This window comes from Salvelinus alpinus, chromosome 16, assembly GCF_045679555.1.
Source record: "Salvelinus alpinus chromosome 16, SLU_Salpinus.1, whole genome shotgun sequence".
In the NCBI taxonomy this organism is placed as follows: domain Eukaryota; kingdom Metazoa; phylum Chordata; class Actinopteri; order Salmoniformes; family Salmonidae; genus Salvelinus; species Salvelinus alpinus.
This window is the reverse complement of record NC_092101.1, coordinates 52,499,053-52,526,202: the sequence shown is the minus strand read 5'-3', so window position 1 is coordinate 52,526,202 and position 27,150 is coordinate 52,499,053. Positions and strand designations below refer to the sequence as shown.

Below are 27,150 nucleotides of genomic sequence, written 5' to 3'. Positions count from 1 at the left end.
CACCGAGTAGGCTACTGGGAAGACAAACAACATTTAAAGTAAATGGCCCTAGCGAACAAAAAGACAACAGTTTAAAATAAAAATTACATTTATCACTCCCGGAGGTAGCAGGAGGCCACTGGTACGAGCTAATAGTTGTTGACCCAGCTGATGTGGTGTGACGATAACTAGCTAGCAACAGTCGCTATTTGTTGCAATATTTGCTAGGTTAGCTACCTACCTAGCGTATTAGCACTATGTTGAAATTGCGGAATGACTTGACTGTGCTACTGTTTTATAACACAAAACGTTACATGCAACTGCACGTGGCTCGTTGGTCTAGGGGTATGATTCTCGCTTCGGGTGCGAGAGGTCCCGGGTTCAAATCCCGGACGAGCCCTTTCTTTTATCTCGACGTTAGCTAAATGAAATGGAAGCAAACCATGTATGCAACCAGTAACATAATGTAAACGGTATTTAAACGACGATTTGTTATGATGCAATTTACCTTTTGCAGACACGTAATCCCGCTTGATGTAGAATAAAGGTTATATATGCTATCCTTTTTGTAAATTAACGTGGCTCGTTGGTCTAGGGGTATGATTCTCGCTTTGGGTGCGAGAGGTCCCGGGTTCAAATCCCGGACGAGCCCACTTTTTTTAATTCCCGGGAATATGTGTGTAATGCCGTAAATCAGCCTCATGCTTACTCCTAAAACTATGCAGATCATTAACCTAGATGGAGAAATATTTGGAGAAAGTGTAGATTTATTTTGTTTTTATGTTTGATTGTCATATCTGTTATTGTTTGTAGGGGGCAGTACGTCCCAGTTATTGCAAGTCACCATCAACCTGTTTTTTTGTCTCATGTCATCCCGTAGAATTGACAGAATTTAGGAAGGTAGTATATTCCATCAGGCTGTGCAACACACTAGAACCGATAGAATCACTTTATTAAATGCGTGTCATACAGCAGAGCTGACTTTTTGCCTGTCTCTGTTTCTATAACATAGTGTCTTTCTGTCCAGCCCTGCTACCCAGTATCCCCTGATACCCAGTAGCCCCAGCCCTGATACCCAGTATCCCCTGATATCCAGTAACCCCAGCCCTGATATCCAGTATCCCCTGATACCCAGTATCTCCAGCCCTGATATCCAATATCCCCTGATACCCAGTATCTCCAGCCCAGTACCCCAGTCTCTGCAACCCACCCATGCCCCTCCACACCAGGCTTCCTCAGGTTCAGGTAGCCCACCCAGGCCCCTCCACACCAGGCTTCCTCAGGTTCAGGTAGCCCACCCAGGCCCCTCCACACCAGGCTTCCTCAGGTTCAGGTAGCCCACCCAGGCCCCTCCACACCAGGCTTCCCCAGGTTCAGGTAGCCCACCCATGCCCCTCCACACCAGGCTTCCTCAGGTTCAGGTAGCCCACCCAGGCCCCTCCACACCAGGCTTCCCCAGGTTCAGGTAGCCCACCCATGCCCCTCCACACCAGGCTTCCTCAGGTTCAGGTAGCCCACCCAGGCCCCTCCACACCAGGCTTCCTCAGGTTCAGGTAGCCCACCCAGGCCCCTCCACACCAGGCTTCCCCAGGTTCAGGTAGCTCACCCATGCCCCTCCACACCAGGCTTCCTCAGGTTCAGGTAGCCCACCCAGGCCCCTCCACACCAGGCTTCCCCAGGTTCAGGTAGCCCACCCATGCCCCTCCACACCAGGCTTCCTCAGGTTCAGGTAGCCCACCCAGGCCCCTCCACACCAGGCTTCCTCAGGTTCAGGTATCCCACCCAGGCCTGCTGCTGCTCCCTCTTTGCTGCGTCTGCCATACTAACCTCAAGATAGCCCTGCGTGGCCTACACTCCTCCAGCCAGGTAAGCTTGCCAGCCAAGTACTCCAGTCTCGCTGCTCCAGTCCAGGTCCAGGTAACCCTACCAGACCCAGACCATGGTTCTGTGTGAGGACAGGGAGTATGTTATCAGCCCTACTCCCGTCAGGACCGGATCACCCGGGTGCTCCACTGCAGACACACCTTCTCTGTCGCCTGCTTAGACTCCATGTCCCAGCCCAAGAGCGGCCTGCCGTGCAGCCAGACCACCTGTGTAGGGCGCGGCCTTAGCCTTCAGGAGACGCTGTGGGTCAACTCACACCTCTGGGACAACATGCCTGAGTGTAAAGAAGAAGAAGAGGAGAGGGTGGAGGCTAACGGACAGAAACATGCCTCCTCACAGGCAGAATGGTGAGTCCTCTTCACTTGATGCAATGCAAGGAGTTGTTGACCTGTACCTAGAAAGTCCTCCTTTGTCTTATCCTCCGTACCAGCATGCCCCTACCCCCCCTACCCTCATGCCCCTACTCTCCCTACCCTCATGCCCCTACTCTCCCTACCCTCATGCCCCTACCCTCATGCCCCTACCCTCCGTACCCTCATGCCCCTACCCTCATGCCCCTACCCTCCGTACCAGCATCCCCCTACCCTCATGCCCCTACCCTCCGTACCCTCATGCCCCTACCCTCCCTACCCTCATGCCCCTACCCTCCGTACCAGCATGCCCCTACCCTCATGCTCCTACCCTCCGTACTAGCATGCCCCTACCCTCATGCCCCTACCCTCCCTACCCTCATGCCCCTACCCTCCCTACCCTCATGCCCCTACCCTCCCTACCCTCATGCCCCTACCCTCATGCCCCTACCCTCATGCCCCTACCCTCATGCCCCTACCCTCCGTACCAGCATGCCCCTACCCTCATGCCCCTACCCTCCGTACCCTCATGCTCCTACCCTCCGTACCAGCATGCCCCTACCCTCATGCTCCTGCCCTCCGTACCACCATGCCCCTACCCTCATGCCCCTACCCTCTGTACCCTCATGCCCCTACCCTCATGCCCCTACCCTCATGCCCCTGCCCTCAGTACCAGCATGCCCCTACCCTCATGCCCCTACCCTCATTCCCCTACACTCATGCCCCTACCCTCAGTACCAGCATGCCCCTACCCTCATGCTCCTACCCTCCCTACCCTCATGCCCCTACCCTCCCTACCCTCATGCTCCTACCCTCCGTACCACCATTCCCCTACCCTCATGCCCCTACCCTCCGTACCCTCATGCCCCTACCCTCCCTACCCTCATGCCCCTACCCTCAGTACCAGCATGCCCCTACCCCCCTACCCTCATGCCCCTACCCTTCGTACCAGCATGCCCCTACCCTCATGCCCCTACCCTCCGTACCCTCATGCCCCTACCCTCCCTACCCTCATGCCCCTACCCTCCCTACCCTCATGCCCCTACCCTCCCTACCCTCAGTACCAGCATGCCCCTACCCTCATGCCCCTACCCTCATGCCCCTACCCTCCCTACCCTCATGCCCCTACCCTTCGTACCAGCATGCCCCTACCCTCATGCCCCTACCCTCATGCCCCTACCCTCAGTACCAGCATGCCCCTACCCTCATGCCCCTACCCTCATGCCCCTACCCCCCTACCCTCATGCCCCTACCCTTCGTACCATCATGCCCCTACCCTCCCTACCCTCATGCCCCTACCCTCCCTACCCTCATGCCCCTACCCTCCGTACCCTCATGCCCCTACCCTCCGTACCAGCATGCCCCTACCCTCATGCCCCTACCCTCCCTACCCTCATGCCCCTACCCTCATGCCCCTACCCTCATGCCCCTACCCTCCCTACCCTCATGCCCCTACCCTCCGTACCCTCATGCCCCTACCCTCCGTACCCTCATGCCCCTACCCTCCGTACCCTCATGCCCCTACCCTCATGCCCCTACCCTCCGTACCACCATGCCCCTACCCTCATGCCCCTACCCTCCGTACCCTCATGCCCCTACCCTCATGCCCCTACCCTCCATACCACCATGCCCCTACCCTCATGCCCCTACCCTCCCTACCCTCATGCCCCTACCCTCATGTCCCTAGCCTCCGTATCATAATAGTGTGTGGTTATTTAGAAATACTTTTTGTTGACTGGGTGTCCATTGGTGGTGACCAGTATAAAATCTAATTTTATTGGTCACACATACTTTATCAGGAATCAAGGTAAGACCCAGATGCAGACACGGTTTAATATTCCAACAGGGTCAGGTAATAGACAGGTCAAGGCAGGCAGGGGTCAGTAAACCAGAGGTGGGGCAAAGGTACAGGTCGGCAGGCAGGGTCAGGCAGAGTGGTCAGGCAGGGCAAGGGTCAAAACCAGGAGGGTGAGAAAAAGAGAGACTGGGAAAAGCAGGAGCTGAGACACAAAAACGCTGGTTGGCCTGAACAAACAAGACGAACTGGCAATGGACAAACAGAGAACACAGGTATAATGGGGAAGATGGGCGACACCTGGAGGGGGTGGGGACAATCATAAAGACAGGTGAAACAGATCAAGGTGTGACATATTTAGCAGATGTTATAGTGGGTGTAGCGAAATGCTTGTGTTTCTAGCTCCAACAGTGCAGTAATATCTAACAATTCACAACAATACACACATCTAAAAGTAAAAGAATGGAATTAAGAAATATATAAATATTAGGATGAGCAATGTTGGAGTGGCATTGACTAAAATACAGTAAAAGACAGTAGAATACAGTAAAATACAGTAGAATACAGTAGAATACAGTAGAATAGGGTAGAATACAGTAGAATACTGTAGAATACAGTAGAATAGGGTAGAATACAGTAGAATACAGTAGAATACAGTAGAATACAGTAGAATACAGTAGAATAGGGTAGAATAGGGTAGAATACTGTAGAATACAGTAGAATAGGGTAGAATACAGTAGAATACTGTAGAATACAGTAGAATAGGGTAGAATACAGTAGAATACTGTAGAATACAGTAGAATAGGGTAGAATACAGTAGAATACGGTAGAATACAGTAGAATACGGTAGAATACAGTAGAATACTGTAGAATAGGGTTACATGTAAAAGGCTTTGAAAAAGACAAAGCTTGTGGTATGCTCAGTGCTCCGTTAACAATTCACATTATCAGACATCTTCAAAAAAGAACAGCAATTTCGTATTAATATGAAAAGACGTATACTAAAATATGAAAAATACTACATGTCGTGTCTCAAAATCGATATCTATCTTACCTCTAAAATGTTTTATATCCTCCGGTTTCGAGAAGAAAAGATGACAAGTTCAAGACCTGAAAATGGCTGTCTAGCTATGATCAACGAACAACTTGACAGAGCTTGAAGAATGTTGTAAAGAATAATGTGCAAATATTGTACAATCTAGGTGTACAAAGCTCCGAGAGACTTACCCAGAAAGACTCACAGCTCCGAGAGACTTACCCAGAAAGACTCACAGCTCCGAGAGACTTACCCAGAAAGACTCGAAGCTGTAATCACTGCCAAAGGTGATTCTAACATGTATTGACTCAGGGGTGTTAATAGATATAAATTTGATATTTCTGTCTTTCATTTTCAATAAATTAGCAAACATTTCTAAAAACATGTTGGTAACACTTTACTTGACACCCAGAGTCATAACACATTATGACATGGTGTCCACATCACCACCAAACTATCATGGTCCAAACACACCGAGACAGTCGTGAAGAGGGCATGAGAACACCTTTTCCCCCTCAGGAGACTGAAAGGGTCCCCAGATCCCCAAAAAGTTCTACAGCTGCACCATCGAGAGCATCCTGACCGGTTGCATCACCACCTGGTATGGCAACTGCTCGGCATCCGACCGTAAGGCGCTACAGAGGATAGTGCGTATGGCCCAGTAAATCACTGGTGCCAAGCTTCCTGCTTTACATGACCTATACACCAAGCGGTGTCAGAGGAAGGCCCAACAAATTGTGAAAGACTCCAGTCACCCCAGTCATAGACTGTTCTTTCTGTTACCGCACAGCAAGCGGTACTGGAGCGCCAAGTCTAGGTCCAAAAGGCTCCTTAACAGCTTCTACCCCCAAACCATACAACTGCTGAACTAATTAATCAAATGGCCACCTGGACTATTACATTGACCCCCCACTTTTGTTTTAACACTGCTACTACTCGCTGTTTATTATCTATGCATAGTTACTTCACCCCTACATGTACAAATGACCTTGACTAACCTGTACCCCAGCACATTTATGGTCATAACTGTAATGGGTGCGTGCTGATGTCAGGGAAGTTTAATAAGTGCTCACAAAACTCCGAAAACCAAAATATACAAACTAATAAAAGTGGGTACAAAACCCGTCGCGCACCAGAACGTAACTGCACATAACATACAATCAAACAAACACCGACAAGGACATGAGGGGAAACAGAGGGTTAAATACACAACATGTAATTGATGGGATTGGAACCAGTTGTGAAGGAAGACAAGACAAAACCAATGGAAGATGAAAAATGGATCAGCGATGGCTAGAAGGTCGGTGACGTCGACCGCCGAACACCGCCGAACAAGGAGAGGGACCGACTTCGGCGGAAGTCCTGACAATAACGCTGTCATGACACATATTTACACATGTTGTGACATACACCACATGACCAACAGTATGTGGACACCTGCTGTTCGAACATCTCATTCCAAAATAATGAACATTAATATGGAGTTGGTCCCCCCTTTGCTGCTATAACAGCCTCCACTCTTCTGGGAAGGCTTTCCACTAGACGTTGGAACATTGCTGCAGGGACTTGCTTCCATTCAGCCACAAGAGTATTAGTGAGGTCGGCCACTGATGTTGGGCGATTAGACTTGGCGTTCCAATTAATCCCATAGGTGTTCAATGGGGTTGAGGTCAGGGCTCTGTACAGGCCAGTCAAGTTATTCCTTTCCGATCTCGACAAACCATTTCTGCATGGACCTCACTTTCTGCACGGGGGCATTGTCATGCTGAAACAGGAAAGGTCCTTCCCCAAACTGTTACCACAAAGTTGGAAGCACAGTATTTCATTGTATGCTGTAGCGTTAAGATTTCCCTTCACTGGAACTAAGGTGCCTAGCCCGAACCATGAAAAACATCCTCACACCATTATTCCAACTTTGTGGCAATATTTTGGGGAAGGCCCTTTCCTGTTTCAGCATGACAAAGCCCCCTGTGCACAAAGCGAGGTCCATGTGTCAGTCATAGGGTCAGTGATGTGGAAGAGGGAAGCTAGGTGAAGGAAGTTGCCACTCGTCCGTTTCAGAACAACAGAAGTTTCATCAGTACTCTATCAAGGCACAAGGTGAGACCCAAATGCAGACACAGGATGCAGATGGTTGGAGTCTTACAATGTTTAATAATCAAAAGAGAATAGGCAAGAGAACGGTCGTGGCAAAAAGGTCAAAACCAGATCAGAGTCCAGGAGGTACAGAGTGGCAGACAGGCTCGTGGTCAAGGCAGGTAGGTACAGAGTTCAGAAACAGGTAAGGGTCGAAACCGGGAGGACTAGAAAAAGGAGTATGGCAAAAACACGCTGGTTGACTTGACTAAACATACAAGACAACCTGGCACAGAGAGACAGGAAACACAGGGATAAATACACTGGGGAAAATAAGCGACACCTGTTGGGGGTGGAGACAATCCCAGGAACAGGTGAAACAGATCAGGGCGTGACAGTACTCTCTCCTTCATCTTACTCACAGCCGAGTTGACACTGCCCAGCTGTACCACATTTACATTTCTAAATGTGAACGTAACAAACAACCTGTTCAACTAGTGTCTGATTTATTTATTTCACCAGGTAGCCCAGTTGAGAACAAGATCTAATTTTACAACTGTGACCTGGCCAAGGTAAAGCAAAGCAGTTTTGACAAAAACAACACAGAGTTAGATAAGAGGGTGGGTTCATATATTTCCTTTACTGAGTGACTGTAACATATTCTAATCAAAACACAACGTGTGCAAATACTGTAGGACAAAAAAGTGTCTCTAATTATGATTTAAAACAATGAAGGTTAATTCATGTTGTAGCTCTGTTATGGCCTTTTTTATTTTTTTACTTTATTTAGTAAATACTTTCGTAACTCTTTCTTGAACGGCATTGTGGGTATAAAGGTTTGTAAGTAAGCATGTCACGGTAAGGTCTACCTACACCTGTTGTATTCAGCATGTCACGGTAAGGTCTACCTACACCTGTTGTATTCAGCATGTCATGGTAAGGTCTACCTACACCTGTTGTATTCAGCATGTCATGGTAAGGTCTACCTACACCTGTTGTATTCAGCATGTCATGGTAAGGTCTACCTACACCTGTTGTATTCAGCATTTCACGGTAAGGTCTACCTACACCTGTTGTATTCGGTGCATGTGACAAATACAATTTGATTTGAACTGTTATTTTAGTTTTCTGTTTGTATGTAGCTTGCACTTCAATAGCATGACTTCTCTTTCAACTTGTTAAGCAATCACAGGGAAAGGATGGCCAGCCACACAGGAGGGTGATTTTCACTACGGAGGAGGAGGCCGTGCTGACGGGGATGCATGCTGGCCATTTCAGAGTGAAGGGAACGATTGCCAAAATTAACCTACCTCTTCTGGCGTCAAAGACGTGGACAGCTGGGCAAGTGAAATAACCTTTTGTTAATCAATCACAATCTATTATATCTGATGACAATCTATTATATCTGACATTGATTGTCATATCAGAGAGCACACAATGTTTCAATGTGCCACGTTGTGCCTAAAGGACAGTACCCTGTCTATCCTGACAGAAGTTTGAGAGGGTGAAGACTGTGGTGCCCGAGTTGATGCCCATCAGTTGTTTCACCGTGGCACATGATCTGTCAGCTCATCAGTTGTTTCACCGTGGCACATGATCTGTCAGCCCATCAGTTGTTTCACCGTGGCACATGATCTGTCAGCCCATCGGTTGTTTCACCGTGGCACATGATCTGTCAGCCCATCAGTTGTTTCACCGTGGCACATGATCTGTCAGCCCATCAGTTGTTTCACCGTGGCACATGATCTGTCAGCCCATCAGTGATTTCACCGTGGCACATGATCGGTAAGTGGCACAATTCACATTTTACACTGCTAAGTTGTTTTGTAATGGCTGCTTTTATTTGACCACAACAGAGTTCAATATTATATAATGTGGGTGTGTGTGTCAGTATCCTTACACATATGAAAATCTGCATACTGTATGTAATCACGTTTCAGGTAAGACCCAGATGCAGACAACTTCGAAGTAACAACCGTTTATTAAACCGAACAAGGGTAGGCAAAAGGCAGGTCAAGGGCAGGCAGAGGTCAGTAATCCAGAAAGGTGGGGAAAAGGTACAGGACGGCAGGCAGGCTCAGGGCAGGCAGAATGGTCAACACCGGGAAAACTAGTAAACAGGAACACTCGAGAGACAGGAGCAGAGGGAATACCACTGGTATGCTTGACAAAACAAAACGAACTGGCGACAGACAAACAGAGAACACAGGTATAAATACACAGGGGATAATGGGGAAGATGGATGACACCTGGGGGGGGGGTGGAGACAATCACAAAGACAGGTGAAACAGATCAGGGTGTGACAATAGGACACAGACACGGGTAAGAATAAAGTCAACTTCTCTGTAACACTTTAAATGTTAGGAGTGGACCTCATCGGACCCTTCACGAAATCCAGGAATGGCAACAGCTGGTGTCTGACGGTGACATATCACTTTACCAAGCGGGTGGAGGCTATACCCATTAAGGTCAGTACAGGAAGAGAACGTGCTTAACTCTCAATTCCCTTCTGTTACCCATTAAAAGGTGCTAGGAACCAAACATTTATTTTCATTTTGTATGACACCCATCAAGGACGAAACTGGCGAGGCCACCTCCAAGGCGATGATGGACATCTTCAAAACCCACGGTTCTCCTGAGGTCATCTTGAGTGACCGAGGTCGTGAACTCTGGAACAAGGTATGAATGTTATAGTTTTTTTTTTTTTTTTTTACAATTCGTTTTTGTTTTCCATGGTCCATAATCAGACATATTTCAATATCTTACACATCGCTTTCCTACCCCCTCCTCCAGGTTCGGATGAACTGACCAACCAGACTCTCAAGACTGCCATGGGCAAGTCCCTTGACTGGTACCAGGAACGGTGGAAGGACAACCTGAAGGTAATTCTCTTTGAACACAACAGCAGCATCCAGGCCTCCACCGAGTACTCGCCCTATCGTCTGCCGTGCGGACGGGAGCAGCAGCTGTTGACTGAGGTAAACAATACAACTGTATATACAATTATTGCATATACTGTCGTTTTTAAAATGTTTGATTTACTTAGTGTTGTTGTTTGTCTATTGCTATTTTTGTATAACGTACTTTCAGATCACTGAAACTCCACCTGATATGGTGGAAGTTGTCCAACCAGATCAGAATGGCTTCCAGGACCGTCTTCAGGCACTGGCTGAGAAGGATGTGGAGGTTTTTTGACCAGGTAAAAATGATAGTTCTCTGTTTATTTATTTTCATACAAGCCAGTGTATGAATCAAACTGATTTGCATATGAATGGAGTGGAAATTAGCTGACTTTGTGATCTGTAAGGTAAGGTGTCAGGCAGATTACCACTTTTTCCAAAACGTAGCAACGTTTAAGACATGGATTTCATGTCGAAATGTTAACAAGGTACCCAAAAGTAGTTTTGAAGTAATGTTTCGATCTTATTAGGCTCCCGAGTGGCCTATGGCACTGCATCTCAGTGATAGAGGTGTCACTACAGACCCTGGTTCAATTCCAGGCTGTAACACAACCGGCCGTGATTGGGAGAATTTGTTCTTAACTGAATTTTTTGCTCGTTAAATAAATGAGCTAAACAAAACGTGTTTAAACAGAAAAAAATAGTTGTAGGAATCAGTATTTTTTACAATGATGAAGAGAACATTATTTAGGCGGTAATGAGCGCCAAAATTCAACGCATTAGGTCATCACACCATTGATATAGCAACGGACGCTAATAGTTTATCTAATCCCATTTTGACGAAGGGGGGAGACACTTTTTGGCTGGGGGACATTATTTGGCATGACAGGGAGTGTGAGGGTGTATACCTCTAGCCTGAAGAGGGTGTGTACCTCTAGCCTGAAGAGGGTGTGTACCTCTAGCCTGACGAGGGTGTGTACATGTAGCCTGACGAGGGTGTGTACATGTAGCCTGACGAGGGTGTGTACATGTAGCCTGACGAGGGTGTGTACAGCTAGCCTGACGAGGGTGTGTACAGCTAGCCTGACGAGGGTGTGTACAGCTAGCCTGACGAGGGTGTGTACAGCTAGCCTGACGAGGGTGTGTACAGCTAGCCTGACGAGGGTGTGTACAGCTAGCCTGACGAGGGTGTGTACAGCTAGCCTGACGAGGGTGTGTACAGCTAGCCTGACGAGGGTGTGTACAGCTAGCCTGACGAGGGTGTGTACAGCTAGCCTGACGAGGGTGTGTACAGCTAGCCTGACGAGGGTGTGTACAGCTAGCCTGACGAGGGTGTGTACAGCTAGCCTGACGGATGATGGGGAAGATGGGTGACACCTGGAGGGGGGTGGAGACAATCACAAAGACAGGTGAAACAGATCAGGGTGTGACAATAGGACACAGATACAGGTAAGAATAAAGTCAACTTCTCTGTAACACTTTAAATGTTAGGAGTGGACCTCATCGGACCCTTCGCTAAATCCAGGAATGGCAACAGCTGGTGTCTGCTGGCGACAGATCTCTTTACCAAGCGGGTGGAGGCTATACCCATTAAGGTCAGTACAGGAAGAGAACGTGCTTAACTCTCAATTCCCTTCTGTTACCCATTAAAAAAGGGTGCTAGGAACCAAACAGATTTTCATTTTGTATGACACCCGTCAAGGACGAAACTGGCGAGGCCACCTCCAAGGCGATGATGGACATCGTCAAAACCCACGGTTCTCCTGAGGTCATCTTGAGTGACCGAGGTCGTGAACTCTGGAACAAAGTATGAATGTTATAGGTTCTGTTTTTTTTTTTTAACAATTCTTTTTTGGTTTTGCATGGTACATAGTCAGACATATTTCAATATCTTACACATCGCTTTCCTACCCCCTCCTCCAGGTTCGGATGAACTGACCAACCAGACTCTCAAGACTGCCATGAGGGTGTGTACATCTAGCCTGATGAGGGTGTGTACAGCTAGCCTGATGAGGGTGTGTACAGCTAGCATTATGAGGGTGTGTACAGCTAGCCTGATGAGGGTGTGTACAGCTAGCCTGATGAGGGTGTGTACAGCTAGCCTGATGAGGGTGTATACAGCTAGCCTGATGAGGGTGTGTACATCTAGCCTGATGAGGGTGTGTACATCTAGCCTGATGAGGGTGTGTACATCTAGCCTGATGAGGGTGTGTACAGCTAGCCTGATGAGGGTGTGCACAGCTAGCCTGATGAGGGTGTGCACAGCTAGCCTGATGAGGGTGTGCACAGCTAGCCTGATGAGGGTGTGCACAGCTAGCCTGATGAGGGTGTGCACAGCTAGCCTGATGAGGGTGTGCACAGCTAGCCTGATGAGGGTGTGCACAGCTAGCCTGATGAGGGTGTGCACAGCTAGCCTGATGAGGGTGTGCACAGCTAGCCTGATGAGGGTGTGCACAGCTAGCCTGATGAGGGTGTGCACAGCTAGCCTGATGAGGGTGTGCACAGCTAGCCTGATGAGGGTGTGTACAGCTAGCCTGATGAGGGTGTGTACAGCTAGCCTGATGAGGGTGTATACAGCTAGCCTGATGAGGGTGTGCACAGCTAGCCTGATGAGGGTGTGTACAGCTAGCCTGATGAGGGTGTGTACAGCTAGCCTGATGAGGGTGTGTACAGCTAGCCTGATGAAGGTGTGTACATCTAGCTTGATGAGGTGGGAGGCTACATTTCTACCTTCAAGGTGTTTTATGGGTTAATTTCTTTGATGACAAGAAGATGCTTGGTTTTATTTATTGTTTTGATCTTCACAAACCAGGAAGAATCACTTGTGTTTTGTTGAATCAAAGCAAGAACGACAGGAGATGGTTTTGATAGTAAGACATCTTTATTGATTGTTTTGGACAGACATGCTAGATCTCTATACAGTGTGAATGGAGAGCCATCTCTGAGTTACCGTACCTAACAGGGTCCTGAGTTACCGTACCTAACAGGGTCCTGAGTTACCGTAACTAACAGGGTCCTGAGTTACCATAACTAACAGGGTCCTGAGTTACCGTAACTAACAGGGTCCTGAGTTACGGTCTGCTCTGAGTTACCGTAACTAACAGGGTCCTGATTTACGGTCTGCTCTGAGTTACCGTAACTAACAGGGTCCTGACTTACGATCTGCTCTGAGTTACCGTACCTAACAGGGTCCTGATTTACGGTCTGCTCTGAGTTACCGTAACTAACAGGGTCCTGAGTTACCGTAACTAACAGGGTCCTGACTTACGATCTGCTCTGAGTTACCGTAACTAACAGGATCCTGAGTTACCGTAACTAACAGGGTCCTGAGTTACCGTAACTAACCGGGTCCTGACCTATGGTCTGCTCTGAGTTACCGTAACTAACCGGGTCCTGACCTATGGTCTGCTCTGAGTTACCGTAACTAACCGGGTCCTGACTTACGGTCTGCTGAGTTACCGTAACTAACCGGGTCCTGACCTATGGTCTGCTCTGAGTTACCGTAACTAACAGGGTCCTGACTTACGGTCTGCTCTGAGTTACCGTAACTAACCGGGTCCTGACCTTTGGTCTGCTGCGTCAGAGTTGTACCATTGTCTTACGTCAGGTGGCGTCACATCTACGCGAGGCTCGTCCCTCAACCGACGGTTGCAGGTGGAATCATTGTGCTATCTGACGTAAGACAATGAACAGAATATACAACACACCCAATCAGGGCCAGGCTAGCCCACAGCCTTTTGCCTCAACAGCCTCCAACACAAACCAACTCACCCGACAGCCAGCACATGATATTCCTCTGCGTCCCAAATGGCACCCTATTTCATATATAGGACAGTACTTTTGACCAGTGCCCAGGTCAAAAGTAGTGTACTGTATAGGGAAAAGGGTAACTGCACTGTGGTGTTGCAGTCCCAGCAACAGTAAACCATCGTTCAATCAATCAACAGTAAACCATTGTTCCATCAATCGACAGTAAACCATTGTTCCATCAATCGACAGTAAACCATTGTTCAATCAATCAACAGTAAACCATTGTTCAATCAATCAACAGTAAACCATTGTTCAATCAATCAACAGTAAACCATTGTTCAATCAATCAACAGTAAACCAGTGTTCAATCAATCACCAGTAAACCATTGTTCCATCTCAGGATCGTGACACTATCTCTAGTCCTAATATAATGGAGAGAAAGAAAGGTGCTCTACCCAGGCCAGGGAAGAAGAAAATAAATACGAACAAGTGTACATGGTAATTAATCAATGAATTAATAAATACACCCCCCCCCCCCCCCGAAGTGCTCCCCTTAAACATCAACACTGTCTCCTTTGAGGCAGTACATTGAGAGCAATACATTCCTAGGCACCAGGGCAATAATACACTGAGTAAAACTGTAGGATAAGTAAAGGTTGGACTAAGGTGTCTGAATCCCAGATTCAAAACTAGTTGTTTTGGTGCAGGGGTTATGTTTCAGTGGGTTATGAATAAGGAGGTGACGTTTCACATTCTTCTATCGGGGGGGGGGGTGTCCTCTTTTTCTTTTCACAGTATCAACATTGTAAATGTTAAGTTATGTGACTCCCCAGGAAGATTTGTTTATATGATTCTAGAATAGGTAAAAAAATAAAAATCATCCCCTACTCAGCTAACAGAAAGTACCAGAGCCATAGTTAGACTTGGGTAACATTACAAAGGGTTGTGGAAAAATCAATAACTACCTTGAAGTTCTCGCTTTTTCTTTCCTGGGACTCTCTTCTGACACCAGGGATTCAACGGTATTTTTACTGTACATTTGTAAGCCCACTATGGAGAGCTGTTGAAGGTATGTTCTGATACTGGCTCGCTTAGCTCCAACTTGGCTCAGTATTTGGCTCATTAGGTGGGTCAGGATTTGAATGTTTCACCAGTATTCACAAAGGTTGGTGCTTCTCTTTGTTTTGGAGACGGATGAGGAACATATTCACAAATGTTTAAACTCTACACTAACCGTCAGAGACACACTACTCCAAATGTTATGAAGATTATGGTCATTTGTACTCATGTCTACAGTGTTTTGTAAGACTACAAGACTAGATTTTCACTAACTGCCAAACACATATATTGTTCTTTAAAAAAAAAGTGCATTGTCTCACACGAAAAAATACATTTCAAAATGAAAAGTAGTGTTCTGATCACTGGTTAACCACAACACCAGTTACCACGTTTACCTGGTTCTAAAAACAGGACCAGATTATTTCAGTAGTAGTAACATTTTTAAACACAGGCAGCATAGAAGTCCATTTTTATCATCGTAGGGAGTGGACACGTCATATGACACAATTTTAATGACAACGGAGCAGTCGTCGAATCATTTGGAGGATGTATATTTACAATGAAATGTTTGAACATCATAATAAACCTGCAAATTCTACATGTGCAAATTTGTATTTTTCTTCTTTGTTTTTACTTGACAGGGATGTGTAACTGTTCACACCATTACCAGATACGATGGTATCCTGGTCCCAGATAGGCCTCTGTGCTCTCGTCAACTTCATCGCTGTCAATTGACATGACAATGAGCGACAGGGAGATGGCACAAACAGACTGGCTAGGACAAGGGTAGTCTTTGAACTATTTTATGATGCTTTTATACAGAACGGAAACAATAGTCTATCCAAATAAATTATCTAGATGGTCATGCAACTGCTAGGGGTTAGGTTAAAGATTAGGGTTAGGGTAGGGGTTAGGTTTACAATAAGGGTCAGGGTAGGGGTTGGGGCTAGGAGCAAGGATAAGGGTTAGTAGATTGTTTAATTGTTAGTGTAGATGGACTATCCAAATTTTAAGAATTACCTCGCCGTATAAAGTAGTGCACTATATAGGGAGTACGGTGGTATTTGGGACTCACACCTAACCACGATGACACAGATAGTATGATACAGTGCAGGAGCAACATGGCAGTGAGTACCTGTGAAACAAACACTGCACACGAAAGAGAAACACAAACCAGCTAGTGATGTGGTACTGACAACATGGGCCTCAGTGAGGACACCGCTTGGCAGCTGCCCTCTACAGTAGTGATAACCAGCTGGAACATGGGCCTCTGGGAGGACACCGCTTGGCAGCTGCCCTCTACAGTAGTGATAACCAGCTGGTACATGGGCCTCAGTGAGGACACCGCTTGGCAGCTGCCCTCTACAGTAGTGATAACCAGCTGGAACATGGGCCTCTGGGAGGACACCGCTTGGCAGCTGCCCTCTACAGTAGTGATAACCAGCTGGAACATGGGCCTCTGGGAGGACACCGCTTGGCAGCTGCCCTCTACAGTAGTGATAACCAGCTGGAACATGGGCCTCTACAGTAGTGATAACCAGCTGGTACATGGGCCTCTACAGTAGTGATAACCAGCTGGTACATGGGCCTCAGTGAGGACACCGCTTGGCAGCTTGGCCACTATGGATGGTTGTGATCTACAGTTGCCTAATATAGAAAGCGTACATTTACACACACTAACGAACACACTTTTGACAATGAAAGATGGTCTGAACTCAAGTATACAAATGCAGTCTCACTCACAGCATTTTGTGAAAAACATAAAATAACAAGACATTTTCAAAGAGTGCATTAAGTCACATGATCAAAGATCATTTACATATTCAAACTTGTCAGTAGAGAGCACAATAGTACCTAAAAAAAATAAATGAACAATTGGCATGCATGCGTTAGATTTACAAGCATCCAGATGAGTACCCTATTCTCTATATAGTGCACTACTTTTGATCAGAGCACTAGGGGTCACTACATAGGGAATAGTGTGCCCTCTGTCTAGCCACTGGACTCCTTCCATCCCAATGACACCCTATACCCTAGTGCCATAGGGCTATGGTCTAAAAGTAGTGCACTACATAGGAAATAGGGTGCCATTGGTCATACATACAAGGGGAGAACTTGGTCATATGCAACTTTTCAAAGCATTTCTTTTAATATACAAAAATATAAAAGAAAAAAAAAAATGACCTACCATTCTACTTTTTCCAAAACAAAAGTATAGTTCACATGTTTGAGAGGGTTAAGTTTTTTGTTGTTGATCATTTTGTAAATGTTTAAGACTTTTTGGCAATTCCTTTAATAAAGTACCCTATTTTACAACTGAAATGTACGTAACGCTAGTTTCCAACTGATGACCAGTATTAAAATAAATTCCAATCTGAAAGCTCTACTGGAGGCGAACCAACACAACAAGCATGTGGTGGAGATGAAGATGCACCAATCAGGTGTTGGGATTTAACAGGAGCACCCGCCTTCAGTGGTTGGAGGCTCCTGTGGTTTGTCCAGCTTGATGTCAATCACTGGGGAAAAGATGGTTAAGGAAGCTTTGGAAACACATTTGCTAACCAGTAGAACAGACCTATAGAGACACAGCTGACCCTTAAACCGACTAGCCAAAATCTGAATCTGAAACTGACCTTAACCTAACCCTGACCCTAACCTGACCTTAACCTAATTTTAAGGAATTAAATATTTGTTTATTTGAATCTCCATGAGCTTTTGCAGAGGTCCACCAAAAAACACAAAACTTGACAAGTAACACAAATTTATAGTACAACGATATACAAACAATAATAAACAATGCAAGAATAAAAACATGTGTGTTACAGTGTGTGTGTGTGTGTGTGTGTGTTACAGTGTGTGTGTGTGTGTGTGTGTCTGTGTTACAGTGTGTGTCTCTGTGTGTTTGTGACAGTGTGTGTGTGTGTGTGTGTGTGTGTGTGTGTGTGTGTGTGTGTGTGTGTGTGTGTGTTACAGTGTGTGTGTTACAGTGTGTTTGTGTGTGTGTCTGTGTTAGTGTGTGTGTGTTTCTGTGTTACAGTGTGTGTGTGTGTGTGTGTGTTACAGTGTGTTTGTGACAGTGTTTGTGTTACAGTGTGTGTCTGTGTGTGTGTTACAGTGTGTGTGTTACAGTGTGTGTGTGTGTTACAGTGTGTGTGTTACTGTGTGTGTGTGTGTGTTACAGTGGGTGTCTGTGTTACAGTGTGTGTGTGTGTCTGTGTTACAGTGTGTGTGTCTGTGTGTGTGTGTGTGTGTGTGTGTGTGTGTGTGTGTGTGTGTGTGTGTGTCTGTGTTACAGTGTGTGTGTGTTTGTGACAGTGTGTGTGTGTGTCTGTGTTACAGTGTGTTTGTGACAGTGTGTGTGTTACAGTGTGTGTGTGTGTTTGTGACTGTGTGTGTGTGTGTTACTGTGTGTGTGTGTGTGTGTGTGTGTTACAGTGTGTGTCTGTGTGTCTCCTATCATAGTCCAAGTCTCCTCCTTGACCAGTAGCTCTTCTCAATCCTACAGCTGGACACCAATGTAACACAAATGGAACCCTATTCTCTTCAGTGCACTACTTTCGACCAAAAGTAGTTCACTATATAGGGAATAGGGCTCTGGTCTATAGTAGTACACTATATAGGGAATAGGGCTCTGGTCTATAGTAATACACTATATAGGGAATAGGGCTCTGGTCTAAAGTAGTTCACTATATAGGGAATAGGGCTCTGGTCTAAAGTAGTTCACTATATAGGGAATAGGGCTCTGGTCTAAAGTAGTTCACTATATAGGGAATAGGGTGCCATTTGGGACAAAACAAAGGTGTGTCTGAAACTCGTGTATCTACTGCTCTCTATTGTCATAATATGGTACTGTTCTAACGTGTCTCTGCAGTATGACCTCTATGACACTAGGTGGTGCTGTTGTTCATACATCTACTACTACAGCCGTACCATTTTCAAGGCAGCGATGCATAAGGGCGTGAACAGGACCACGTAGGAACCATCCAACATATTGTCCTCCTGTGGAACACAGAGCTCCTACTACTTTAATAAGGTTTAGGACTCTATTCCATCTGGATCGCTGAAGCCTTACAGGAAATAGAAATGTGAAGGTAATTTCCTTTTTGGAGCCGACATCTGCAGCCTCCGCTGAACACGGGAAACGTTGCCTTTTATGTACATTTCAAATCACGCTGTAACTCTTGATAGAGCCCTCTTTTTTTTTTAAGTGAGCTTAAAATCAATGCGGTAAAGTTTTGCCTGCTTCCATCTTGTTTACTGTAACAGCCATTAGTAGGAACGGAGTAAATCACACCCGTTTAAAGAGATTTTAAGATAGGTCTCTTTCCCGTAGTATATTATTCGCTACATTCAATACACACAGTAAGCAAAACAACAGCATTCTTCAAGAAAAGACTAAAGAAAATACAGAAGGAACTGGAGAGACTTCTAATAGCCCATTGGTTGTATATCATCTCTTCATTAAATGAGCTCACAGCCAGCCACCCCCATGTCTGATATATGACATCATTCTCCTGTCTCTCTGCCTGCGTCCCCAATGGCATCCTAGTGTATAGCGCGCTCACTTGTGATAAGGGTCCGGTATAGACAATAAGGTTCCATTTGGGACCGAGCCTCCTCCCCCCCGGCAGGTTATATACACACCCAAATGACACGCTCCTTGGAGGGCATGGCAGGACGGTTTCCATGGCACCAGTGGTGTCTGTGTGTCTGTGTTCACCTGTTGTGCCTGTGTGTTCACGTGTTGTGTGTGCATGTGCGTGTCGTTCGTGTATGTGTGTGTGTGTTCACGTGTTGTGTGTGCATGTGCGTGTCGTTCGTGTATGTGTGTGTGTGTGTTCACGTGTTGTGTGTGCAAGTGCGTGTCGTTTGTGTGTGTTTGTGTTCACGTGTTGTGTCTGCATGTGCGTGTCGTATGTGTGTGTGTGTGTGTTCACGTGTTGTGCCTGTGTCTTCACGTGTTGTGTGTGCATGTGCGTGTCGTTCGTGTATGTGTGTGTTTGTGTTCACGTGTTGTGTCTGCATGTGCGTGTCATTTGTGTGTGTGTGTGTTTGTGTTCACGTGTTGTGTCTGCATGTGCGTGTCATTTGTGTGTGTGTCTGGTATGTCATTGAGTCCTGTTAAATGTCATCTGAAGGACGTCCTGATAACATCACATATGCCTGGACATTTCCAGAGGATCGGCCAATCAGAATCCCCCATCCCAATGACACATACTACCATTGCAAAGGAGCCCTGTGGCCCCTGGTGACTGCACTAGCAGTCTGGTTTAGGGAAGACTGAGTCCTGCAGGAAGTCTGTTCCAGAGAAGGCCTATAACCTTCAGATGAGGAGGGATGACTAGCCACACAGGAAGTCATGTTAACCATTCTGTAGTGCGTTCTATTGAGGAGGAAGAGAACCAGGAAGTCATGTTAACCATTCTGTAGTGGGCATTCTATTGAGGTAGAGGACCAGGAAAGTCGTAGGGGGCATTATATTGAGGAGGTAGAAGACCAGGAAGTCGTAGTGGACATTCTATTGAGGAGGTAGAGGACCAGGAAGTCATAGTGGACATTCTATTGAGGAGGTAGAGGACCAGGAAGTCATAGTGGACATTCTATTGAGGAGGTAGTGGACCAGGAAGTCGTAGTGGACATTCTATTGAGGAGGTAGAAGACCAGGAAGTCATAGTGGGCATTCTATTGAGGAGGTAGTGGACCAGGAAGTCGTAGTGGACATTCTATTGAGGAGGTAGAGGACCAGGAAGTCATAGTGGACATTCTATTGAGGAGGTAGTGGACCAGGAAGTCGTAGTGGACATTCTATTGAGGTAGAGGACCAGGAAGTCGTAGTGGACATTCTATTGAGGAGGTAGAGGACCAGGAAGTCGTAGTGGACATTCTATTGAGGAGGTAGTGGACCAGGAAGTCATAGTGGGCATTCTATTGAGGAGGTAGAGGACCAGGAAGTCGTAGTGGGCATTCTATTGAGGAGGTAGAGGACCAGGAAGTCGTAGTGGACATTCTATTGAGGAGGTAGAGGACCAGGAAGTCATAGTGGACATTCTATTGAGGAGGTAGAAGACCAGGAAGTCATAGTGGGCATTCTATTGAGGAGGTAGTGGACCAGGAAGTCATAGTGGACATTCTATTGAGGTAGAGGACCAGGAAGTCGTAGTGGACATTCTATTGAGGAGGTAGAGGACCAGGAAGTCATAGTGGACATTCTATTGAGGAGGTAGTGGACCAGGAAGTCATAGTGGACATTCTATTGAGGTAGAGGACCAGGAAGTCGTAGTGGACATTCTATTGAGGAGGTAGAGGACCAGGAAGTCATAGTGGACATTCTATTGAGGAGGTAGAGGACCAGGAAGTCGTAGTGGACATTCTATTGAGGAGGTAGTGGACCAGGAAGTCATAGTGGACATTCTATTGAGGAGGTAGAGGACCAGGAAGTCATAGTGGGCATTCTATTGAGGAGGTAGAGGACCAGGAAGTCATAGTGGACATTATATTGAGGAGGTAGTGGACCAGGAAGTCGTAGTGGACATTCTATTGAGGAGGTAGAGGACCAGGAAGTCATAGTGGACATTCTATTGAGGAGGTAGTGGACCAGGAAGTCGTAGTGGACATTCTATTGAGGAGGTAGTGGACCAGGAAGTCGTAGTGGACATTCTATTGAGGAGGTAGAGGACCAGGAAGTCGTAGTGGACATTCTATTGAGGAGGTAGAGGACCAGGAAGTCATAGTGGACATTCTATTGAGGAGGTAGTGGACCAGGAAGTCGTAGTGGACATTCTATTGAGGAGGTAGAGGACCAGGAAGTCATAGTGGACATTCTATTGAGGAGGTAGAGGACCAGGAATTCGTAGTGGACATTCTATTGAGGAGGTAGAGGACCAGGAAGTCATAGTGGGCATTCTATTGAGGAGGTAGAGGACCAGGAAGTCATAGTGGGCATTATATTGAGGAGGTAGTGGACCAGGAAGTCGTAGTGGACATTCTATTGAGGAGGTAGAGGACCAGGAAGTCATAGTGGACATTCTATTGAGGAGGTAGAGGACCAGGAAGTCATAGTGGACATTCTATTGAGGAGGTAGAGGACCAGGAAGTCATAGTGGGCATTCTATTGAGGAGGTAGTGGACCAGGAAGTCGTAGTGGACATTCTATTGAGGAGGTAGTGGACCAGGAAGTCATAGTGGACATTCTATTGAGGAGGTAGAGGACCAGGAAGTCATAGTGGGCATTCTATTGAGGAGGTAGAAGACCAGGAAGTCATAGTGGACATTATATTGAGGAGGTAGAAGACCAGGAAGTCATAGTGGGCATTCTATTGAGGAGGTAGAAGACCAGGAAGTCATAGTGGGCATTCTATTGAGGAGGTAGAGGACCAGGAAGTCGTAGTGGACATTCTATTGAGGAGGTAGAGGACCAGGAAGTCATAGTGGACATTCTATTGAGGAGGTAGAGGACCAGGAAGTCATAGTGGACATTCTATTGAGGAGGTAGTGGACCAGGAAGTCGTAGTGGACATTCTATTGAGGAGGTAGAAGACCAGGAAGTCATAGTGGGCATTCTATTGAGGAGGTAGTGGACCAGGAAGTCGTAGTGGACATTCTATTGAGGAGGTAGAGGACCAGGAAGTCATAGTGGACATTCTATTGAGGAGGTAGTGGACCAGGAAGTCGTAGTGGACATTCTATTGAGGAGGTAGTGGACCAGGAAGTCATAGTGGACATTCTATTGAGGAGGTAGAGGACCAGGAAGTCATAGTGGGCATTCTATTGAGGAGGTAGAGGACCAGGAAGTCATAGTGGACATTATATTGAGGAGGTAGAAGACCAGGAAGTCATAGTGGGCATTCTATTGAGGAGGTAGAAGACCAGGAAGTCATAGTGGGCATTCTATTGAGGAGGTAGAGGACCAGGAAGTCGTAGTGGACATTCTATTGAGGAGGTAGTGGACCAGGAAGTCATAGTGGGCATTCTATTGAGGAGGTAGAGGACCAGGAAGTCGTAGTGGGCATTCTATTGAGGAGGTAGAGGACCAGGAAGTCGTAGTGGACATTCTATTGAGGAGGTAGAGGACCAGGAAGTCATAGTGGACATTCTATTGAGGAGGTAGAAGACCAGGAAGTCATAGTGGGCATTCTATTGAGGAGGTAGTGGACCAGGAAGTCATAGTGGACATTCTATTGAGGTAGAGGACCAGGAAGTCGTAGTGGACATTCTATTGAGGAGGTAGAGGACCAGGAAGTCATAGTGGACATTCTATTGAGGAGGTAGTGGACCAGGAAGTCATAGTGGACATTCTATTGAGGTAGAGGACCAGGAAGTCGTAGTGGACATTCTATTGAGGAGGTAGAGGACCAGGAAGTCATAGTGGACATTCTATTGAGGAGGTAGAGGACCAGGAAGTCATAGTGGCCATTCTATTGAGGAGGTAGTGGACCAGGAAGTCATAGTGGGCATTCTATTGAGGAGGTAGAAGACCAGGAAGTCATAGTGGACATTATATTGAGGAGGTAGTGGACCAGGAAGTCATAGTGGACATTCTATTGAGGTAGAGGACCAGGAAGTCGTAGTGGACATTCTATTGAGGAGGTAGAGGACCAGGAAGTCATAGTGGACATTCTATTGAGGAGGTAGAGGACCAGGAAGTCATAGTGGCCATTCTATTGAGGAGGTAGTGGACCAGGAAGTCATAGTGGCCATTCTATTGAGGAGGTAGAGGACCAGGAAGTCATAGTGGCCATTCTATTGAGGAGGTAGTGGACCAGGAAGTCATAGTGGGCATTCTATTGAGGAGGTAGTGGACCAGGAAGTCATAGTGGCCATTCTATTGAGGAGGTAGAGGACCAGGAAGTCATAGTGGGCATTCTATTGAGGAGGTAGTGGACCAGGAAGTCATAGTGGCCATTCTATTGAGGAGGTAGAGGACCAGGAAGTCATAGTGGGCATTCTATTGAGGAGGTAGAGGACCAGGAAGTCGTAGTGGACATTCTATTGAGGAGGTAGAGGACCAGGAAGTCATAGTGGACATTCTATTGAGGAGGTAGTGGACCAGGAAGTCATAGTGGACATTCTATTGAGGTAGAGGACCAGGAAGTCGTAGTGGACATTCTATTGAGGAGGTAGAGGACCAGGAAGTCGTAGTGGACATTCTATTGAGGAGGTAGTGGACCAGGAAGTCATAGTGGGCATTCTATTGAGGAGGTAGAGGACCAGGAAGTCGTAGTGGGCATTCTATTGAGGAGGTAGAGGACCAGGAAGTCGTAGTGGACATTCTATTGAGGAGGTAGAGGACCAGGAAGTCATAGTGGACATTCTATTGAGGAGGTAGAAGACCAGGAAGTCATAGTGGGCATTCTATTGAGGAGGTAGTGGACCAGGAAGTCATAGTGGACATTCTATTGAGGTAGAGGACCAGGAAGTCGTAGTGGACATTCTATTGAGGAGGTAGAGGACCAGGAAGTCATAGTGGCCATTCTATTGAGGAGGTAGTGGACCAGGAAGTCATAGTGGACATTCTATTGAGGTAGAGGACCAGGAAGTCGTAGTGGACATTCTATTGAGGAGGTAGAGGACCAGGAAGTCATAGTGGACATTCTATTGAGGAGGTAGAGGACCAGGAAGTCATAGTGGCCATTCTATTGAGGAGGTAGTGGACCAGGAAGTCATAGTGGGCATTCTATTGAGGAGGTAGAAGACCAGGAAGTCATTATATTGAGGAGGTAGTGGACCAGGAAGTCATAGTGGACATTCTATTGAGGTAGAGGACCAGGAAGTCGTAGTGGACATTCTATTGAGGAGGTAGAGGACCAGGAAGTCATAGTGGACATTCTATTGAGGAGGTAGAGGACCAGGAAGTCATAGTGGCCATTCTATTGAGGAGGTAGTGGACCAGGAAGTCATGGTGGCCATTCTATTGAGGAGGTAGAGGACCAGGAAGTCATAGTGGCCATTCTATTGAGGAGGTAGTGGACCAGGAAGTCATAGTGGGCATTCTATTGAGGAGGTAGTGGACCAGGAAGTCATAGTGGGCATTCTATTGAGGAGGTAGTGGACCAGGAAGTCATAGTGGCCATTCTATTGAGGAGGTAGAGGACCAGGAAGTCATAGTGGGCATTCTATTGAGGAGGTAGAGGACCAGGAAGTCGTAGTGGACATTCTATTGAGGAGGTAGAGGACCAGGAAGTCATAGTGGACATTCTATTGAGGTAGAGGACCAGGAAGTCGTAGTGGACATTCTATTGAGGAGGTAGAGGACCAGGAAGTCATAGTGGACATTCTATTGAGGAGGTAGAGGACCAGGAAGTCATAGTGGCCATTCTATTGAGGAGGTAGTGGACCAGGAAGTCATAGTGGGCATTCTATTGAGGAGGTAGAGGACCAGGAAGTCATAGTGGCCATTCTATTGAGGAGGTAGAGGACCAGGAAGTCGTAGTGGACATTCTATTGAGGAGGTAGAGGACCAGGAAGTCATAGTGGACATTCTATTGAGGAGGTAGAGGACCAGGAAGTCATAGTGGCCATTCTATTGAGGAGGTAGTGGACCAGGAAGTCATAGTGGGCATTCTATTGAGGAGGTAGAAGACCAGGAAGTCATAGTGGACATTATATTGAGGAGGTAGTGGACCAGGAAGTCATAGTGGACATTCTATTGAGGTAGAGGACCAGGAAGTCGTAGTGGACATTCTATTGAGGAGGTAGAGGACCAGGAAGTCATAGTGGACATTCTATTGAGGAGGTAGAGGACCAGGAAGTCATAGTGGCCATTCTATTGAGGAGGTAGTGGACCAGGAAGTCATAGTGGCCATTCTATTGAGGAGGTAGAGGACCAGGAAGTCATAGTGGCCATTCTATTGAGGAGGTAGTGGACCAGGAAGTCATAGTGGGCATTCTATTGAGGAGGTAGTGGACCAGGAAGTCATAGTGGCCATTCTATTGAGGAGGTAGAGGACCAGGAAGTCATAGTGGGCATTCTATTGAGGAGGTAGTGGACCAGGAAGTCATAGTGGCCATTCTATTGAGGAGGTAGAGGACCAGGAAGTCATAGTGGGCATTCTATTGAGGAGGTAGAGGACCAGGAAGTCGTAGTGGACATTCTATTGAGGAGGTAGAGGACCAGGAAGTCATAGTGGACATTCTATTGAGGAGGTAGTGGACCAGGAAGTCATAGTGGACATTCTATTGAGGTAGAGGACCAGGAAGTCGTAGTGGACATTCTATTGAGGAGGTAGAGGACCAGGAAGTCGTAGTGGACATTCTATTGAGGAGGTAGTGGACCAGGAAGTCATAGTGGGCATTCTATTGAGGAGGTAGAGGACCAGGAAGTCGTAGTGGGCATTCTATTGAGGAGGTAGAGGACCAGGAAGTCGTAGTGGACATTCTATTGAGGAGGTAGAGGACCAGGAAGTCATAGTGGACATTCTATTGAGGAGGTAGAAGACCAGGAAGTCATAGTGGGCATTCTATTGAGGAGGTAGTGGACCAGGAAGTCATAGTGGACATTCTATTGAGGTAGAGGACCAGGAAGTCGTAGTGGACATTCTATTGAGGAGGTAGAGGACCAGGAAGTCATAGTGGACATTCTATTGAGGAGGTAGTGGACCAGGAAGTCATAGTGGACATTCTATTGAGGTAGAGGACCAGGAAGTCGTAGTGGACATTCTATTGAGGAGGTAGAGGACCAGGAAGTCATAGTGGACATTCTATTGAGGAGGTAGAGGACCAGGAAGTCATAGTGGCCATTCTATTGAGGAGGTAGTGGACCAGGAAGTCATAGTGGGCATTCTATTGAGGAGGTAGAAGACCAGGAAGTCATAGTGGACATTATATTGAGGAGGTAGTGGACCAGGAAGTCATAGTGGACATTCTATTGAGGTAGAGGACCAGGAAGTCGTAGTGGACATTCTATTGAGGAGGTAGAGGACCAGGAAGTCATAGTGGACATTCTATTGAGGAGGTAGAGGACCAGGAAGTCATAGTGGCCATTCTATTGAGGAGGTAGTGGACCAGGAAGTCATGGTGGCCATTCTATTGAGGAGGTAGAGGACCAGGAAGTCATAGTGGCCATTCTATTGAGGAGGTAGTGGACCAGGAAGTCATAGTGGGCATTCTATTGAGGAGGTAGTGGACCAGGAAGTCATAGTGGCCATTCTATTGAGGAGGTAGAGGACCAGGAAGTCATAGTGGGCATTCTATTGAGGAGGTAGTGGACCAGGAAGTCATAGTGGCCATTCTATTGAGGAGGTAGAGGACCAGGAAGTCATAGTGGGCATTCTATTGAGGAGGTAGAGGACCAGGAAGTCGTAGTGGACATTCTATTGAGGAGGT

General features: G+C 46.8%; 2 protein-coding genes and 2 non-coding genes across 5 annotated transcripts in view; 3 read left to right on the top strand and 1 right to left on the bottom strand.

Moving 5' to 3' along the window:
- Positions 1 to 307: 307 nt before the first annotated feature.
- trnap-cgg (transfer RNA proline (anticodon CGG)) lies at positions 308 to 379 on the top strand. Its single transcript has one exon. It is a non-coding gene; the product is annotated as a tRNA-Pro (tRNA).
- A 180-nt stretch (positions 380 to 559) lies between these two features.
- On the top strand, positions 560 to 631 carry trnap-ugg (transfer RNA proline (anticodon UGG)). The gene has a single exon. It is a non-coding gene; the product is annotated as a tRNA-Pro (tRNA).
- Positions 632 to 2,028: 1,397 nt separating this feature from the next.
- On the top strand, positions 2,029 to 3,914 carry LOC139540636 (uncharacterized). The gene is made up of 2 exons (XM_071344446.1): positions 2,029 to 2,210; positions 2,294 to 3,914. Exons 1-2 carry the CDS (start codon positions 2,029 to 2,031, stop codon positions 3,912 to 3,914), a joined length of 1,803 nt encoding a protein of 600 aa, XP_071200547.1.
- An 8,968-nt stretch (positions 3,915 to 12,882) lies between these two features.
- LOC139541669 (ras-related protein Rab-6B) overlaps positions 12,883 to 27,150 on the bottom strand; it is a 146,543-nt gene continuing 132,275 nt past the window's right edge. Inside the window, exons 8-9 of one of the 2 annotated variants that reach the window (XR_011668387.1) lie at positions 16,350 to 17,345; positions 12,883 to 16,034 (exon numbers count right to left, since the gene is read on the bottom strand). Coding sequence is in view for 1 of the 2 variants with exons in the window: in XM_071346586.1 (XP_071202687.1) it covers positions 17,281 to 17,345 (65 nt within the window). In the remaining variant the exon portion in view is untranslated. Of the gene's footprint in view, positions 17,346 to 27,150 lie in introns of both variants that reach the window. The other variant, XM_071346586.1, reaches the window with a different exon arrangement.